Source organism: Lonchura striata, chromosome 6 (assembly GCF_050655825.1).
Source record: "Lonchura striata isolate lonStrDom1 chromosome 6, ASM5065582v1, whole genome shotgun sequence".
In the NCBI taxonomy this organism is placed as follows: domain Eukaryota; kingdom Metazoa; phylum Chordata; class Aves; order Passeriformes; family Estrildidae; genus Lonchura; species Lonchura striata.
This window is the reverse complement of record NC_140708.1, coordinates 12896013-12915752: the sequence shown is the minus strand read 5'-3', so window position 1 is coordinate 12915752 and position 19740 is coordinate 12896013. Positions and strand designations below refer to the sequence as shown.

The 19740-nt window shown below is 42.9% G+C and overlaps 1 protein-coding gene and 1 long non-coding RNA gene across 6 annotated transcripts in view; one reads left to right on the top strand and one right to left on the bottom strand.

Annotated features, from left to right (window-relative positions):
- Nucleotides 1-8623, bottom strand: part of LOC110473328 (uncharacterized) — a 58680-nt gene extending 50057 nt beyond the window's left edge. The window contains exon 1 of one of the 2 annotated variants that reach the window (XR_014956262.1): nucleotides 3755-8623. This is a non-coding gene — a long non-coding RNA (uncharacterized LOC110473328). The remainder of the gene's footprint in view (nucleotides 1-3754) is intronic. The other variant, XR_002465862.4, reaches the window with a different exon arrangement.
- A 1777-nt stretch (nucleotides 8624-10400) lies between these two features.
- The window catches only part of BICC1 (BicC family RNA binding protein 1), an 89180-nt gene continuing 79840 nt past the window's right edge, over nucleotides 10401-19740 (top strand). The window contains exons 1-2 of one of the 4 annotated variants that reach the window (XM_085583225.1): nucleotides 11197-11510; nucleotides 11665-11837. In XM_085583225.1, coding sequence (XP_085439351.1) covers nucleotides 11699-11837 — 139 coding nt within the window. In that variant the 5' untranslated portion in view covers nucleotides 11197-11510; nucleotides 11665-11698. Of the gene's footprint in view, nucleotides 10837-11196; nucleotides 11511-11664; nucleotides 11838-11895; nucleotides 11927-19740 lie in introns of those variants that run through there. The other 3 variants (XM_021548516.4, XM_085583227.1, XM_085583226.1) reach the window with 3 other exon arrangements.

The window sequence follows — 19740 nt, the reverse complement described above, 5'->3', positions numbered from 1 at the left end:
AAAATAGGCATTTTTTAAAAAAACACATTAATCTAGTTAATGCAATGAAAGAAAACAAGAAGTGAAAAAAACCACATTTTGGACCTGCCGAAATTTCCATAACTACAGTAGAAAGACCCCAAAAAATAATACTGAAATTTGCTCTGGTATCTGAGTGTACATGACTGATGTATGCCTCTCAAACACAAGATTAAAACTAAACTGTTGTCCCTTATCATAGCAAATAATACCTGGCACTGTTCATGGGCATTTCCAATATTAACCTACCTGTAAACCAAAGAAAACATTTTCTCATAGCTCAGGAATCACAGTGCCACAGCAGCTCATTTCTAAGACCTAGGAATGCTGCCTGTGAAAACTCACCTGGTGTGAACACATGGAAGCTATTCAATGATTAGCTATTGTTTTATCAGCTCCATGACAGAAAAAGATGAGTTTTCACCTGAATGGAAATGACATCTAACTGACAGTGCTGACTCAAACACAGAATAAATATAGAAAAAATACTAATAAATACAGAAATAGAAAAATACTAATAAACACATAAATAGAAAAATGCTAATAAACACAGAAAAATACTAATAAATAAATACAGAAAAAATACTAATAAACAAAAAAAAAATTACTAATAAATAGTATTAGTAGCCAACAGGTTTTCCTAAGTGTCCTTATACAATTTTTCCCTATTAAAGTGTGAGAAAAGTATTCAAATACATGTGTCCCTAATTAATGCACCCACTTTTAAGCAAGCAACCATCTACCTTCCAAACCCTATTCCTCACTACATGTTACATTCCACTGGTCAAGCTTTGTCTCTTTCAGGCTTGTGTATAACAATTCAAATACAAATTTTCATCTCCTTCTCATGCTATCCTGTTGGGGACCACACTTCCCTCCTGAAGTTTCACATGCCACAGCTGGAAGTAGCACACCCTTCCAACAAGAATTAAGCAGATACATGAATTCAGTCAATTAAACCTATTGATTTTGGTGATTTTGTTTGCACACAGGAAGCCAGACTTAAGCAGCACAGTGAACAAAGCTTTTCTTTATCATCCCACACACTGTCCACAATCATCCAGCTATCTTAATATCAAGGTATGCATACACAACCAGTCAGCCTGAGCTACTCCACAGCAGTTGTGTCCATGGTTTTGTGGTATTAGCCAAACATTGATGCTGTGGCATCCCTGAGTATCTGAACCCTGCTCTCCCACACCTCCTGAGGGACAGGACATTGCAGGTGTGTCTCTTGACCACTACATTCTGCAAGGAGATTCAGGAATTCTGTTCTCTACATCAGTGCTCAGCATCACTGCAACAGCTGTTCACCCACTGAGGGAGGATTGTTCGTTGTACAGTATTTTTTGATTTTTTCAATACACAACGATCAAGTACCTTTCATCTTCCCTTACTTTAAGTCCTATATGCCCTTTGCCACTCCAGCACTGTGCAGTTTGTTACAGAAAATGGGTTCAGGAAAGGTACAGATTAGTTAAGGGAGCATCATTTGGAACACAGCACCTGTACAGAATCCCTTGGACTGCAATATTCTCAGTTACATCCCATAACTGAGAGCCCTTTTCTCCTTGCTCTTCCATCACTCTGCTCTTCCCTAACTCCAGCAGCTCCTTCCCAGGCACAATGGCTGTGTGGAAGAGCACTGCTCTTGTCAGTTGAAATCCCTGCTGCACTTGTTTCAATTGATTTAGCTCAATGGTCTCAGCCAGTGCTTTTGTACTGAATTTAAAAAAAATACTTTAAATATCCCAAAAGAGTCAGATAAGACACACTCAGCCCATTTCAGCATAAAATGCAAAACATTCTTACAGAAAAATGTGCAAAACTCCCACAGCTATTTAAGTTAATAATTAAAAGGCCTTCCCCTAGGGTTAACCAAGTCAAGTTAGTTATTCATCTCATTTAAAGCACATGTAGTAGGACCAAAAAGGAACAGTGCTGGATGATTTTGCATTTCATCCATGCAGAGCTGTGCATTATCACCACATACAGCAGTGCAATATGCTTCCAGAAAAGCACAATCTTGCTCCATACTTTGACATTTGTGACAGCCACATACCTTGAAGCCATCCAAGCCTCTCAGACTGCTGTGGAAGACACACCTGCATACCTGAAACTGCTCTGGTGACTGCCCCAGCTTGAACAGCACAGCATTCACACAGAATGTAGGCAAGATGTACATGTTACAGTGCATTTACTTGCACTCCATACCTGCTGTATAGACACCTTTACACCTTGTACCTACAGGGATTTGTTCCTGGTAGCCCCAGCCAGCCACTTCTCCAAACAATGCTTAAAAAAACCCAAATTTACTTTAATCCCAGTGTTGGTCCCAGTTTTGCAGGAAGACTATACCATAGGAAAAGGTAACACTCTCCCTGTATAAGTGCTACACAGAACATGATCACCTTAAGGGTGATTCTGAATAAGATCCATTCAGGACTGTGCCCACTACCTCCATCCTGTAATCCTTTTCAGAAAAAAAGAAAAAGGCTCTCAGGCAGGCAGCCCTACTATCTTGGCAAACTGGAGCATCTGCTGAAGGCAACAGCAATTATTCCAGAAAAACATCATTAAAATAAATGCTTAACTTTAGAAATAAATACTACATTACAGCATAGATATTTCAGATTATTCTGAAATGTCACAGAATCTTCTGGAATCTCAGGCTTTTCTTTACTCTTTGTAACCTATTCATGCATAGGCTGGAGAGCATTCCTACATGATTCATCTTACTAATAAATGCATTTAGAGCAGTATAAACATTTGCCCAAAAAATAAACAAAGCATAGGAATTTTTTTTTTTTGACAGCAACACTTTAAAAATCAGCATACTAGCATTTTGAGACTCATGTATTTATTAGGCAAATTGAAGCACATGCTTGATGGCATTACCAAAGAGCATTCAATTCATTACACTGAGATCTCTAGACCAAATCTTTATCTGTTTCATCTGCAAAGTCCTTTACTCCAACACATCTATGTGAAAACATCCAAGAGCAAAATGTATTCCTACATGTTCACTGTTCTTGGACATTTACAGTCACTGACCTGACAAAACACGATTACAGACTTGTTTTAGGAATGCCATTCAGTCCTTCCTGTCTCTGCCTCTGTGGGCTAGTAAACTTGACTTGAGCAGTTTGGTTACATTAACCTAGCTTTCCTTGCCATTACTATGATATTTTTCTTTCTTGCGAGTACTGTGAGTCATTTCCTTAAATCTTTGCTGGTTTGGCTGCAGTCTTCAGGATAGTAGGAACTGCCAATGCTCCTCTTCTACTCCTGGTTTTAATTGAGCTGTGTGCAACAACCATTTCTCTATTAGAGTAGGTTTATCTGTTTAGCTGAAACAATTACATTTTCACCTAATGCAAACCATTGAAATTCAGTTGCCATCAGAACTTCTTCAAAGCCATATAAAGTCCAAGGTACTGAGGATCTGAGCCCAATGTTTTATGACTATTCTGATAAAACCCCTGCAGGCGAGCAGCAAGCCTTTAGAAATGTGGCCATACCACTGTATGCTATCATGCCTTTATTTAAAAGCACAGCAAATAGAAAGAAATCTTTACAATTAATTATATGAAAACAACTAATTCATTCTAATAGCTCAAATATTCATCTGTGTATTCCTAGGCTTTGGGTAGGGGAGAACACACACAGAAAAGGAACAAGAAAAATCAACACACAAAACCTGTAGTAACAAGAAGCAGGACATGGAAGCACCTACCTGCAACCCAGAACCAACATCCAGCCAAGGCAGGACAGGAGACTAAGAGCCAGGGAAGCTCAAACCAGGAGCCAGAGCTCTGGGCCACGCTTAAATGGGGCTCCTGTGGCCATGGGTAGAGGGTGTGGGTGGGGCCCCAACACAGGTGGGGCTGATCAGGCAATCAAAGGCTGTTAGAGCCCTGGCCCTGGGGACAGGGGCTTCCAAGGGTTCAAGGATGAGTAGTTGTGAGGAATAAAAACAACCATGTTCTCAGTGCTAAATAAATCCAGGTGCTTTTTACAGACCAGTGACTCACCAAGTGCAAACAATTTTAGAATAATGAAGCCACATATTAAAGTTGTATGAAAGAAATAAAGCAAAACAGGATTAGAGGCAATCCTATTTTTTGTTCAGTTGCTGATAGATACCCCAAAGCCAGTCTCAGCAGCTGTTAGCCTTTACTACTGAAGGAGAAGTACATTAATTACTTCAGCCATTATATACAATATGAAAGCCTTGAGTGACTGAAGGAACCTCTGCAGAGTAAAGGAGATTTTTTTTCTTAGTTGAGGGACTAGTATAATAATTGAGTAAATCTTATCTATTGAAACAAAAAGAAGAACAGATTTTTTGAAATGCATCATTATTAAATGTGGCATTTTAGCTATGCAAGATGCTAAGAAGAATGTACACTACATCATACCCCAGTTAGAGGAAAGAAAAATAACCTGGTATAGGAATATCCAGGAATAAAGAAGGTTGATCTATTTGGAATCTGAATACAAAAAAAACCACTTTTACCTATCTGTAATTTTATTTCCATTAGTTTTGGAAGAAAGAGAGGAAAACTGATTCAGTATATATTTATTTTAAATCAAAGTATTAACTCCAATTTAAACTTACATCAGTATTTAGTTCAGATAGCCTCTTCTTCAATAAAACCACTTTTTCCTGTTTGACACTTTATGTGAGTGGAATAGAAAGAATGTAAAACACCTAAAAATCACCTGTGAAGATTACAGTGTAAATAGGCAGGTTTCAAAACAGGAATATTTTTTCTTAATTTGGGAGAGATTTTTTCCAGTGGCTTCTAAAGAAAAGAGAGAACCTTTCTTGTTCTTAATTAAGGAAAGAACATGGTTATCAAGTTCAGGATCTAGATTAGAAACCAATTTTTCCTTATTTGTAGATTAGTAAAGCAGTTCCTTTGACAGCAATGTAGGATGTTGACATCTGACATGACAAGGAGATTGCCAGTGCAGGATTATTGCTCTCATCCTTTTTGGTTCTTTAGAGAGCCATATTCAATTCTAATTCCTTTTCTTATTCATTAATTACTCTCCTTACAAATTAAGCAATATCAATTTTCTTTTTGTAACTGGCAATATTTAAATCTCTTATTATAATGTTTTCTCATTAGATTTAGAATGTGAACTATGACTTTGTTTCTGAGAGCCAAAACAGACAGGTTTTGCTCTTGCCAGAAAGCCCCTGTGCCATTTCCAAGAGTGAAAATTCCTGGACTTCTGAGCCTTGTACATTTGTTTCTAATTCTCCCACCATTTCAGAAAAGACAAGGCTCCCATAATCCATCTGTTGAAAAATCTTGCAGAGATTAAGATGTTTAAAACTGCATGTCTCTAATAAATAACAGTGTATATATAAGGTTGTACAGCACATTGAATGTTACCAAATGTTAACACCTCGTGTGTGATCAGTCAGACTTTTAAGCCGAGATCCAATGGTTTTCTGCAAGATTCACCAAGGCTGTATTTATTTCCCTGCTCATTCTCACAACCATTAATGGCTCTCTTAAAAATCCTTTGGTGAATGGGTGGGGTACCAGAAAACAGAAAAAGGTCAAATATAGTGACTGTCTATAAAAAAGGCAGGAAAGGAACCAATAAATTCTAGACTAGTCTGTTTAAATTCTTCTCCCAGAAATATTCTGGAGTAAAAAAGGTAATTGGAACAGGTAGTTGGAATAGGTAACCTAATAACAAGTGTCACACACAGCAAGTATAGCTATGACAAGAATAAATCCTATTAGACTAATGTGCTACTGTAACAAACCAGGAATGTCTGCAGCAGCGGCCATAACTCAGGACTTCAGGAGAGTTTAAATCCTATTTCCTGTTACATTCCCATAAAATACAGCAAAAGTTGTCAATGACATAAAAATGTGTAATAAGCACCCCCACACAGGACTGTTGTGACCGTTAGGATGGAAGCATGTATCAAAATAAGCAGATATTCTATCCTGAATAGAATCTAGTCTGTGTTTCATTTGGGATGCTATGAGAAAATTGAAATTATGCTCTGAGAGGTGTAAAAACTGAAGTTCCAGAAGTATAGCATTAGTGCAAATAGATGTCAAAAAGCCAGGAACACAACCTTTAAGAAAAACCAGGATTAAATTCATCTGGGACAAGACCTGGAAACCATGCTGAGCAACAGTACTCAACACCAAAATACAACAAAGCACAATTAGCTGGACGATGGTATTTTCAGAAAAGGACCTGGGGGTTACAGTGCATCAACACAAGCCATGCAGACAAGATAAGCACTACATAAAAACGAATATTCAGGAGTACAATTTGTGAGGCAGTTGGTAAGATCATGCAATTCTGTCCAGAACAGGCCTCTCTCTCCAGTTTTGTGCTTGTATTTCCAGAAGGATGTGGCTTACTATGAAAGAGTTTGTTGCAGACCAACAAGAAATAAGACCTCTGAGAATGAGCTGAAAGACTTAAGAGTATCTAGCTTAATGAAGGTAACTCTTAAAGATTAATCAATGCTTGATAAAAGTATTTATAAGCACCGAAGTCTGATAGAAAGAAGAAGTAATTCATTCAATGTGTCCATGGTGGACAGGACAAAAAGTAATAGCTTTAAGTTTCAGGAAGAATAGTCCAAGTTACTTATTAAAGGGAGAACATTCTTCTTGATGGTAAGTGAAGCACAGGAATTTCCTGGATAGGTCATGAAGACCTCATAATTAGAAATTGTAAAGGAATGAATAAACAAATATCTATCCAAAATGAACTCAGCATCCTTAGGAGATGAACAAGATAACATTTTTGTTATCTCTTTCAATCTTTTTCTTTTATAGTTACATAATTCTTTATCACTGAAAAGATGCTTCAGAATCTCTCTGCCTTTCGTTTAGAAAAATAATTTATCTGGGGAATTTCTAGGGGTGGAAAATTTTTGTAACGGTTGTGGAAGATGTTTTATTTATTTTCTGGTGTGTGCACAGTACTTTAGAACACAGTAGGCTACATTATATTATTCTGAGAAATTTAAGTTAATGGGACTCATGTGGGGAATATGGCATAACATCATGAAAGACAAAATATTATAGGTTCTTCCTTCTGTAAAATAGTGAATGCAATAAAGCCTTTCAAAACACTGCCAGCGTTAATTTTCACCAGCAATAAACCTCTCCCAAATAACAAACCCCAACTTTAGCACTCCTTCTAGAAAAGCATTACTAGATACTATAGATGATGAAAGAATGTGTGTGCCACCTTCTCTTTCTCCACTTTGCAGCTTTCCAAACCTCACTTTTTGCACCCACCTCAGGGAACTACAGAAAAGAACACTTTGCTTCATCGTGGTGCTGTGAAGTAGAGAAATATGAGATCAAGAACAATAAAGTAATGCAAGCTCTGCAATACAGACTGTGCTGTATTAAGGGTAAGTTACACTGTCTTATTCTATGTTTCACTTTTCCCTCCCGGGCCCGGAGCAGCCCAGAGCAGACCTGAGCACATCCAGCGGTGCTCCATGCATGGTGACCCTCACTTCTCATCAAGGGCAGAGCCACACCCTTCCCAGGAGAGATCCTGCACTGCTCTCGGGCTGGAGACTTTGTGCACTCCCAAACACGTGGGACTTACTACAGCAGATCACCCAGTCCATGAAGTTCCTTTAAATTCCAGGATGTATTTCACCCCAAAGAGCATGGACTCTGCACAGAGGCTGGGTGTGACAATGAAACATTCTCCTGTTCAGTTATGCTTTCTCTGAGATTTGCAGATATTATCTGTGTGTGTGTGAGAGGTGAGGGAAAGAGAGCAGGATGAAAAAGGAAGGCAGAGAATGTAGCAAAATTGACATAGTATACCAGAATGAGAAAGATCCTGTTATTCTTTTCTTTGATCAAGCTATTGGCCTCAGAAAAAATGGCCAACGTAAATTATAGATGCCAAAGTCAACTTCAGCTGATATTCTTCCTTGCCATTTGATTTTGTATCTGCCAACTTCCACCCATTTCCCCATTTTAACCACATGTAATAGTATGTAGACATTAAAATGTGTTTTTCTACTTAGTTCAAGTTTTCTATGTACCAGGCATTTTATTCTTCCCCTCCAATATACTAGGAAAATAAAATGTCATTTATTCAATTGAAGTGGTAGAGTACTGAATTTAACTACCAATAATAATGCCTAATGACTGTATCCTTTTAAAAGCATTTATATGGATTTAAGTAGGAAATCAAAGAGTTTGCTTCTTATTTTTTAATCCAAATGCACATTAAGAAAGGGTTCTTTTCAGTGAATAAAAACTAAACTGCGGACAAAATTATTTTTAAGAGGTCTTTGATTGATTATATTATTTTTATGGCTGCTGAAAAAAAGATTACTTCTGGGTTCAACTAACTGATGAGAAAGAAGGTTTCTGTGGCTGTATTGCAGGAGTGGATAAAACACAAGGAGAGGGATCTCCCAGACTTCCTACACAGAGAATCTCTGACTGTAAATGTCACTAATTTATGAGTGAAAAATACCCAAATAACTGTTTAGCTCAGAGGAGCTAAGCACCTGTAGCTGTTATGGATTGTAACTGGTGCTGTCAACACTTGTGAATATTTGGATTGTGCAACTCACAGATCCTGGCATCAGAAGACACACAACTCCAGCTGGTGTTGGTCTGGGGTGAGGCAGCACACTTTGCTGAATTTCAAGTTGTTTTGATAAGGACAATGTTCACGTTCATATCTACCAGAAAAGAAAAAAAAGAAAAGAAAAAAAGAAAAAAAAAGAAAAAAAAGAAAAGAAAAAAGAAAGAAAAAAAGAGTGCTTGATGAGTGTAAACTTCTCAGCTGGGAAGGAAAAGACCTTCAGTCTTTCCTGACGCTGCCCTACACACCTACAGTAAGATCACACACAAGACAATATTAAGTGAAAGGGAGATTGCACTGTTTTTAAGACCTACAATCATATTTGGTTCTAGTGTTTTTGACTTTAGGCACTTTATTTCCTGGGGCCATGGGAAGTATCAGAGGACCTTGTGAGCAGCATGTTGTTATCTGCAAGCTGCTGGCTGCCATCCACAGAGGCTGAGAATGTCTCACTCCATGCACGTAATGCACAACTGGAATCCTGGGTGTTGTAGAATTCATATTGTCACAGAACTAAGCGGGAAATATGTGAAGACTCAGTAAGCCCAAACTGGAACTTTGTTAAAGTGAGCGCATGTTGAGCACAGTGCAGGTCCGTGGATCTGCCTGGAGTACTAGCAAATCTCCTCACAAATGTCAGCATGGTCCTTCAGGCTGATGTTATCAGTGAGGTGAGTTCACTGTCACATCAGCTGTAATTTTTGTATTGGCATCCAGAGTGCATCCACTAACCTGGTTTGGCCACCATAAATGCATCGATGCTCCAGCTCTGGAGGAGACAGGCATCTGCAGCACTGCGGTGTAGGGTGCCTTGGGATTCCAGACCCAGTGCTGCTGGATCATCTTCTATGTAGCAGACTGGAAAACGGCAGGAAACAGTGATCAATTGAAGCAGAAAGCTTTTGCTGGAGTGTGCGGTATGTAACTTTTTTGTGTCAGAAAGGGTTTATCTGATTCAGTAAAAACAAGACAGACCCAAAGTGAGTGGGGTGTCTGTGCTTCACTCTTTGTCCAGGTGATTTGGACCGTCACCCTTGGGCAGTGATGAGCCTGCCGGGCAGTGTCCAGCTGCGGGAACAGCAAAATGCCACCACTGCCACCAGACCAGTGTGGCAGCTCATGTTGCTGTTTCCTCTACACCACTGCGTGCTTCGGCGCTCAAACTGCAAAGCGGTAAGAAGTGTGCCGGAGTACATCCAGCTGGGATTCTGGGTGCGGATAAACGCAGTTCTGCTGGAAGCTGAGGGATGTGTAACCCAGGCGCTCCTCCGCCACGAGGCTTCGTGCAGCGAGACGTCGGAGCGGGGAGCCGGGGCTGTCCGGGCGGGAGGGATGCGCCGGCCGCGGCAGCACAGCGACCGCCGGACACGCGGCCGGCTGGCCCCTGCCGCCCTCACCGGCGCGCCTCGGCATCGGCTCTGGGCACGGGGCGGCTCAGGACCGCCACCCGCCTGTCCTGCGTGTCACCCGGCATCGCAGGGTCGCTGCAGACCCGCTCACAGGGCGGCGGTCGCCGGATGCGGCGGGACCCGGCTGGCACGGTGGACCCGGCTGGCACGGTGAACCCGGCTGGCACGGTGATCCCGGCTGGCACGGTGATCCCGGCTGGCAGAGACCCCGGCCCAGCAGGCGGGGGCGGTGCCGCTGGGGGCGGTGGCATCTCCCCTCTCCTCCCCCGCCCTCCCTCCTGCGGGGCCGCGGCGCTGCCCCCTCCCGCCGGGGATATCCCCGGCCCCTCCCCGGCGGGCGGCGGCCCAATGGAGGTGGGGATGCTGTGCGGGCTGCGGGCGGGCTGGGGGCGCCGCCGAGCCGCGGACGCCGCGGGGCCGGGGCCGCGCTCACTCGGCGGGGAGCCGCGGGCAGAGGCGGGCGGCGCCGGGGCTCGGTGCGGCGGCGGCTGGGATGCGCCGGCCGGGCGGCTCTGGGGGCAGATAGCGTCCCGCGGGGAGGCGGCCGAGTGGGGCCCGCGGCGGCGGCCGCCGGGCAGCGCCATGGCGGCGCAGTGCGACCCGCTGAGCGGGTACCTGCCCCCGCCGCTCTCCGACCCGGGCTCCAACAGCGAGCGCAGCGCCGACTCGCCCGCGCCCGGCTCCGAGGAGGACTCGGCCGGGCCGCCGCGGCCCCTGCACAGCCCCGAGTGGGGCGAGGAGCGATTCCGGGTGGACAGGAAGAAACTGGAGGCCATGCTCCAAGGTGAGGGCGGGAGCGGCGGTGGCGGCGGCCGGGAGGGGCGAGAGGGGGCCCCGCTCCCCGCCGTGCCTTGTCCCGGCTCCCCCGTTCCGTCAGCCGCTTCCCCGGGCGCTGGACGCGGGTCGCGGAGCCCCGTGGGGCGGTCCCTGCTCCGGGCCCGGGTGGCCGGGTGCCGCTGCGGCCGGGCCGGCCCCGGTGGGGCGGGTGGTGCCGCTGCCCAGCCCCGCCGGGCTCGTCCCGCGCCGCCGCGGCTCGGAGCGCCGCGGTCCCTCGGAGCTCCGGCCGTGAGGAGCGGCATCCCGCCCGGGCAGGCTGCGGGCTCTCGGCTTTCGAGGAACAGCCCAGCCGCTGGGGCCGGCCGTCCCGGCCGAGCAGCGGGGACGTTCCGCAGGGCTGACAGCGGCCGCCGCTGCCGTGGGACCGGCTCGGCCCTTGGCTCCGCTGTCTGGGAGGTTTTTTATTTCCTTGAGGCTACATATTTTATCCCAGTATGTTTTGAATTATCTGCTCTCAGTGGAAGTTACGTAGGCAGCTTTTGACAAAAAGGAGTAGTAGTTGCGGGTTTTGTTGCTAAAGAGCACATGAGTGGGTTTGAGCCAGTTGAGGATGCTGCTGAGCTGGGTGATTCCCTCGGGGTGTTCCCAGCTGTCTGGTCTGAGGAGCCTGTGAGAACCGAGGTGAGTTTCAGTGTCAAATCTCAGGGTGTGTCTGGATCAACAAGAAGAGACGGTGGTGGCTTCAAGAGGGCGCTTTTTTCCTTTGGAATTACTGTTTTGTAAACATTTAATGTTACACTAACTCGGTAACTCACGTATTTGTGTACGTTTTCAGAACAAACAGACCCTTGACAAGTGTTTTACCTGGCATGTCACGAAGAAGGCGTTTTGGTCGCTTACTGGAAGCTTTAGGTGCTCCCTACATGAGCATCCCCTGTCAGGGTACCTGCCTTGCTCCTTGCAGCAGTGGAAGGGAGGCTGTGGGAGCAAGCGGGAGAGCAGGAGCCGGTGAGTTGGGTTGGTCACTGAAGAGCTGCGGTTTGACTTGGTGACTACAATGATTGGAATTTTTTAAATTGAGATGGTCTCTCCTGGGGGTGAGTTAATCTTTAATCAGTTAATACTTTAGTGCTAGTAGAAAAATCTCATTATGTAATGCAGTAAAGAGAAAGGAATTTGGAGAAACAGAGCAGCAACAACTATTTCTAAAGTTGTGCTCATCAGAAGTGTCTGAAAACCAAAACCTCTGGGGTATTTCTGTGTAAGAAGTGGTAGAGAAGGGTCAAAAGTTTGAGTTCTGTAAGAAGATGAAGGTTGCCTTAACTTTTCCTTTAATAGCCGAATAAATTTCCATTATCTCATCCCTCACACAGTCCTTTCTTCCTTAGGTAGTAAGCATGAAGGGGTAAACAAAACTCCCAAGCAGAAAACAAATACTCTATAGGTTGTGTGAGCTAGCAGTAGCCAGCATCAAAGCATCTGATTTTTCTTTGCTCTTTATTCAAATTTTATTTCTTACCTTTGTAAGGAGAATGAAGTAGTAATAAGCATGTGAAGGATAGGACATAGTGAGTAAATACAAGCAGAATACTGCCTGGTTCTTGATGTGAGGTTGCTGTATGCCCTGGTTAGAACACACACTCTAGGTGATGGTTTGAGGAGAATTGTATCAGATAGTTATCCTTGCTGTGGTGGAAAGTTTATGCTGGACTTGGAAATAAGTGGTTTTATGTGAAAATCTGAACTGTCTGGCTTACTGTTAATGAAAAACTACTTATTAGGAAACAAGAACCAAACATAGTAGTTCTTTCTGTGAGAAAACAGAACTGTTTGGTAAACATTGTCACTTTCTGTCAGTGCCCTCTCAGTTTCCTCTCTGTGCTTTACAAGTATTTGTCTCATCTCTTGACTTTCAAGAACTCAAGCACCAAGCAGTTCTTCCAGGGAAAGAGTTGTGGAGCCAGATCTGTACCTGGTACCCAGAAATTCAGTCAGCTATGCTGCTTATTACAAGCCAAACTTGATTTTAGTTATTAACTTCTCCCACCCTCCCCACCTTTTGTTTGTATCTGTATTTGGGAGTGAAACTTTGAGTTGCCCTGTCAGGAAAGGGACAATGGGACAATGGAAAGGAAGCAGCGTGAACCATCTCCAGGAACAAACTCCAGTTAGATAATTTGTACGGTTGTGTTCCCTATGGTTTTTACTTCCAGATCCTTTACTGGAAGTTCTTAAAATATGCAGAAATTGCATAATGGAAAAGAAACATTTTTTCAGTCCAAGTCATGATGAGCAGTTTTCTTATTTCCAAAAGTTAGCCAATTTTCATGCTTTTTTTTTTTTTTAATTTCAGCCTAGTGTAAATACAGCTTTTTGTTCATATTAGATGCTTAAAGGCTCCTCTTTTGCTTTTACCAGCTACTAGACAGCTTGTTTACATTTGGGAAAGCTACTTTTTAAATTATTAAAAAACTTAGAATATCTTCTAGTAATCACCAGACATTTCTTATATTATAGAAGAGTGAGAATGCATTGTCTTTAAAGCCAAGTTTGAAAGAGCATCTGTTGAAGGAACTTATCAGGAAATGTTCTCATTCTTGCTTGGGGGCGCCTTGGTGGGATTTTTTTTTTTTCTTTTTTTTTTTTTTTTGTTCATCAACATCTGTTGTTTACTGTACTAATCATGAAATGTAAGAAAAACTATCTGGGAGAAAAAAACATGCAGCAGCTCCATCTTCAGCTCAGTGCTTCTCTTTTTGCATTGCTGAGTTTTAGATGTGCTGCTGCTGTGGTTATTTTCATCTTTCCCACAGTTTGTGGGCAGTTTCCTGAGGGCCAGGGCTGATCCCAGCAAGGCTCACGAGGGAATATCAATCTCTGCAGCTCATCAGGGCACTGGGGCACTTTCCTGTGAGATACAGACTAAGTGCAGTAAGTGCTGTAGCCAGAACTTCCTAGCTGTCTTTAAAATAGAGGAGATGCAGGTAATTTGCTACCAGTAGTATCTGAAGCAGAAATCAAATTTGACTTGAGGTGTCAAAAAATTTTGATAATTTGAGGATATTTCTGCTAGCTTTTTTTTTTTTTTTTCCTCCCACCACTTTAAAATAATTGTATTCGTATTTTCTGAAAGGTTCTGTTTGGAATATCAGAAATTGCAAAAGCTGTGGTAAACCCCTTGCAAATAGGTCCTTGTGCCCATCTTCTTTGTATGATTGTTTTATTACTTGCACATAGATGACTGGAATTGTGTCCCATAAAGAATTCTCAGTCTTTACAGTGGGGTGTAAGCTCTCTTATGCCTTGTGTCTTCATCAGTTTCTTGGTGAACAGATACTTCTAGAATAATTGTTTTCTAGGAGGCCAATATGAGTAAAACAGAGCAACTTTTCAGCAGTGACTGAAGATGGTATTTCCTAGCAGCCCAATTAATTACAGCTGCTCTGCACAAATTCTGGTTAATGCTCAGGTGACTTCTTGTTGTGGGATACTTAGTGTGTGAGTACCTGTTTCCACAGGAGCTGAATATTATTGTAAAGAGGCAGAACAATAAACTTAGGAAAGCTGTCCAAAAAGTATCATCTATCAGCTGATGTTGCAGCAATCAGTAGACTAGGACAAGTTGGCCATGAACATTAAAAAAGAAACCCAAACCAAAGAAAGCAACACCTTTTTTTTGCTTGTGTGGTGTGTCTCATTCTTGGTTACAAAATGTTATGCCAATGTTACATTTCAAATAATCCTTTTTCTTTGTCTTTTTCTTTAGCAGATGTAGGGGCTTTTTTATGTGGCACGTGTGGTTTAAGCACTCACAGTTAAATACTTTGTGACTTTATAATGCACTATCACACGATAGTAGTTTGCTAAAAAAACAAATCCATGCTGTTTTTAATAAGAGTCTAAATCTAGCAATGGTGTGTGGGCCCATATTATATATGGCTCTTTCATTAAAATACAAAACTCTGCTTGTTAAAATTCTGTTTTTCTCTGCTGTTTTGTATTTTTTGTGTATCATCTTTCATTTTGAGCACTCCTCAGGGTAATTTTAATTAGGGATCTAAAACTTTATGGGTAGTGGTTTTTTTTGTTCTGTGTTTTTATTGGTTTTGTTGGGACTTTTTTTCCCTTGTGAGGTGATTCAGCATTTGCATCATTTGATAAACAAGCACATGAAGAAAGCACAGACCTGCATGCCCAGGAAACTCTGAAGAGCACCCAGCTTGCTCTTGAGCTCACCTTACAGAGCAGCTTGTGTTGCTACCAGGTGAGCACTTGGAAAATAGCACTGGGTGTAGTGCTGGCTGTACTGGCTATGTCACAGTTCAGCTGGACTAGGCCAGAATTAGAGGAATTGTGTGAATTCTAAAAATGATAGTGGGTCACTGGTTACTTTCCAGGCAGTAAGGACAAAAGTGCTGTCACCAATTCAGTAGGAGCACTCAGTGAAGCAGCTCATTGAGGTGCCTCTGTGCTCAGCTCTGTCTCTCCCCATCCTTCTCCCTCTGTTTTGGTGCTCTTTGCATGTCACGGGGAGCTAGAAAAAGGCTCAGATAGTCATTTTATGCTAGAACAATCCCTAATTTTCTTAGGAGGAGGTGACACAAATAATTAGGTAACTTTTTTTGCACAGTTTAATCCAAATTAAACTTACGGTAAATGAATTGTTAATTCCTTTGCCTAAAGGTCACCCTGAGACCATTGTCAGATCTTGATTGTACTTATGCAATGCCTCTTTCTGATGCCTGGATGATAACCAGCTTTTGTTTGCTGATCCATCAGGTGAAACTTGTGCTTAAACAAGTATATTTTCCCTATTTAATGCGTAACTGCTGGAAAGTTTACTTTGGTACTTTTCATAGTCTTCTGCACTCGTTTGTTTCATCTACAGAGAATGATAAATCAATACATGTGGCAGGCAAAGCTTGGGGGAAGTGGAGTGGGGGGGAAAGAAAAGCACTTTTATTGGGATGTGCTAAAGAAGACTGAGATAGTCTAAGAAACTCAGGCTTCTGCTGAGTGCTACAAACAATGGTTTTATTAGAGGCTGGACCCTGAAGATAGGAATTTTGAGCAAGCTGGCTGCTTAACAGGCAATTGTAATGTTCCTGTGATGGTGTCTGTGCAGGGAGGGCAAGTTCTGTGTTAAATTGATTTTAGGGTGTCATGTTTAATTGGCGAAGCAGGATTTATTGATATTCCCCTGGATTTTGTTGTGTGTTTGTGATGGTGGTAAAAATCTCTACAATAAAACCTAGTGTACTGTGGTCCTTCAAATAATTAGTGTACCTTGCTTGCAGCTTAACTTAAAAATATTCAGAGTGCTGGTGATTCTACTCTTGTTTACAGTTCCCATGTCCCTCTTGGAGCTCCAAGGGTTGTGAACTATGTCTTGTCTATGACCAGATTTGTACTGAAATATCTTCCTCTTCATTTTAGTAGGTCCTAACCACAACTGCTTTTCCTAGAGGAAGAAAATGTTGGGTTTTTCTACTGAATTGTGAGATTTCTGTTGGTGGTTTTATTATAGTTTGTTCCTTGTAATGTGTAAGCATAACCTATACAAGAACATAGTTGTGGGGAAATTGGAACCTTCCTAATAGCATTTACATTTGGTTTTTAACTTATATGTATCAGGAAAAAAGAATCCAAGTTCTTTGTCAGGTTTTCAAATCCCCAAAGTGCTGAATAGTATATTTCTACAAAAAATAAATACATGAAATGAATTTGTGTGACTTGTAGTTCTTGCGTTCCACTATTAACAATTGTAATAATACCACTTTCTCAAGTTTCAGCATTCAAGTAGTACAACGGACTATCATGGTTTGGCATGAGCTGCTGAGTTAAGTATTGCTGGCTTGCACATTCCTGTTGGTTATATTGTAATCTTTACCTCCACTGGAAAATATGTCCTATTTTGAGTACTCATTTCAGGCTCTTGGCTTTATGCCTCTCAAACAATGAAACATGCTAGTTTTCTTTAATTTCAAACCTCTGTGTCGAAGAACTAATAGCTTTTTAAAAAATATTTTTACAGTAATGACCTTTGCTGTGGAGACTCTGGTGACTTTCATGAACATTGAGCTTAAACTGGTATGATTAGACGAGTTGAAGTTCAGCTACAGAAAACACATACACCTAATAAGCTATCTGAAGGAACAAGCACTTGATTTAAGGTTTTATTCTTTAAGATGCTACCTATTAATCAATAGTAGTTTCTAAAATAATTTTGACTTAAGCAATTCAAACCATTCTTTGATCATAGCCTCAGCTCTTGTTCAATATTTGTTTTTGTTTCTTGCATCTGGCTCAGCAGTATGAGTGTATTGCATGAGACAAAGGAATTCTTCATGTTTCAGTGACTTTTATAGCTGATTTATGTAAAGATATCTGCAGTGATATCCTCTTTACTGGAAGAAATAGTTTTATGTTAAAGTTCTATTGATGTTTTGAAGGAACACTCCAGAGTGAGAGTGTTATCTCACTAGGTAATACAGTCTAAGGAATCTGAGTAATCAACGAGTTCTCTCATGTGTGAAAGCAGGTTTTGGATATTTGGTGGAAAAACTCTTGATGTCTGTGCAGAAGAAGATGGGTGTGATGGATTGAAACCAAATCCATAACAGTGAACACTAAGTGTCTGGGTAAGTCACTTGCCTGGCAGAAAAACTTCATGTAATTTTTCTGCTGCAAGCCAGATTTCCTGGAGAGGTCAATGGGCATGTAGCAGCACTGTTCTCTCCTAGCTGTTCTCCTGCTGGAGTAACAGACACCAGGACACAGAAATTGGGAAGGCACACCATAGGTGTGTGCCTGCAGGGCTGTTCAGGAGAACCTTTACTGGGAACCCACGAGTGTGGTACGTCCCTGAAGCTCCTGGTGGTGATGCATAGGTAGCAGACAGCTGGAACTGCAGGTCTGCAATCTCCCTGAGGCTGGAGAGGTGTGATGGGACAGCTCTGGGGTCTGTAGGGTGCACAGAGTGGGATGCTGAGAAGGAGGTGTTGCCCTTGTGTGGGGGGGAGTGGCAGGATTGCAGGGAGCTCTGCCTTGGGGCACTCCACCAGCCATTTGGGAGTGCTGGGTGGTTTTACAGGTGCCTGCTACAGGCCATCTCATTGGGAAGAAGCAGCACATGAGGCCTTCAAACAGCTGGAGAGAGGCTCCTGTTTGCTGTTGAACCCCATGGAGGAGTTTAACCCCCCTGTTCTCTGCTGGAACAAGAGCATGGCAGCACACAAGCCATGTAGAAGGTTTCTGGAATGCTTTTGTGACAGCTTCCAGGGAGATGATCAGGGAAGTCACAGCAGGAACTGGTTTGCTGGGGTTTTGCCTTACTTGCAAGGAAAAATTAATAATGGATGTGAGGATGGAGGGCAGCCATTCAGAGGGAGCCTGGCAAGCTGAAGAAATGGCCCAAAGATTCCATGAAGTTCAGCAAAAGGGAACATGAAGTGCTGCACCAGGGGACAAGACTGTCACAGTTTGGGGCCTGACAAGCTGAGCAGTTCTGGTGAGACACGTCAGGAGTGCTGGGTCCAGCCCTGGTTTCCCCAGGCAGAGACATGAGCATGCTGGAACAAGCCCAGCAAAGGGCCACAACACTACTGAGGGACTGGAGAACTGACACAGGGAGGGAAGGCTGAGACATCTGGGATAGTTCAGCTTTAATCTTGAGAAGGTGCAGGGAACACCGTGTGCATTGTGTGTGTCAGAGCATATAAGCAGATGGAGCCAGAGGCTTCTCAGTGGTGCCTAATGACAGGACAAGCAGAAAAAAATGTCATTTTATGACTTTTCTACTTTTTCTGAAAAGGAAATAATCCATAAAATCTGGAGGCTTTCCAGTTTTAGCAGTGTTCAGTGCTGAAGTGAGGTCACTGCTGTCTTTTTTGGACAGCAAAGGATTTAAAGAATTCTTAACTACAATTTCAATTGTTGAATGAAAATACTAAATCTGAGATTGTACTGTAGTATTAAAACATAGTGTTTATTAAAGTTAGGTATTGGAGATGACTAAAAATACATTTTTAAGCAAATCCTTGATCAGACACCAGTATGAAAAATAGCAGTTTGGACCCTGAAGCATTGTCCATAGTTGCTAAAATTGTGATTGAGTAGGGGTCAATCTGCCTTCCTCAGGGCATTGAGAAACATCTGCTGGGAAAACTGGTCTGTAGAGCCCACCTTTAGCAGCCTTGGTAGGATTTGGTTGTGCTGACCTCAGGAAGATCCCTGCAGCCCCCAGGAAGGCACAATGATGGCTGGGTCAGGCAGCTGCTGCCAGGGCAGGTCTTGGCTCTTGTGCACACAAGGGGTATTGGGGCTGTGTCTGGCTGGAGGAGCACAACTGGTTGGTGAGCTGGGAAACGGATCTGCTGCTGCTTTGCTGCCTTCAGACAGCTTTTGAGATGCTAGTCCCACAAGGATGTGGCTGTGGTTATCTCTGTGAGCCTCCCACCTGCTGGAGGTTTTGCTGAGGCTCTGTCAAGGCTGGCTCTGGGATGGGATAAACTCACTGGGTGCTCAGGGGCCAGGCAGTGGGAGCTGCCCGTGGGCTGCATGGCCTGGCTGCTTCCAGGGGTGCAGCTCAGGGACACCACATCCTCCCAAACTTTGTGTTCCTGCTGCTGGTATGTGAGCAAGCTGTGAAAACAGGACCTGGGAGTGCAGCTGGGCTTGGAGCACAGTCCTGTTATCTCTACTGCTTGGATTCTGTTGTGTAAACCACAGAAGGACATGTTGCTCAATTTATCCTTCCTGGAAGTGTCTTCCTTGCACATGTGAGTGACAACAAACAGGAAGGAACTTGTTCTTTAGGTTTCTTTCCCTTTGAGGGTGAAAGGTTTTTAAAAAATTTAAATGTATCACTTGTGGTGAGAAAGACAATAATAGATGATGCATTTAAAAGGCA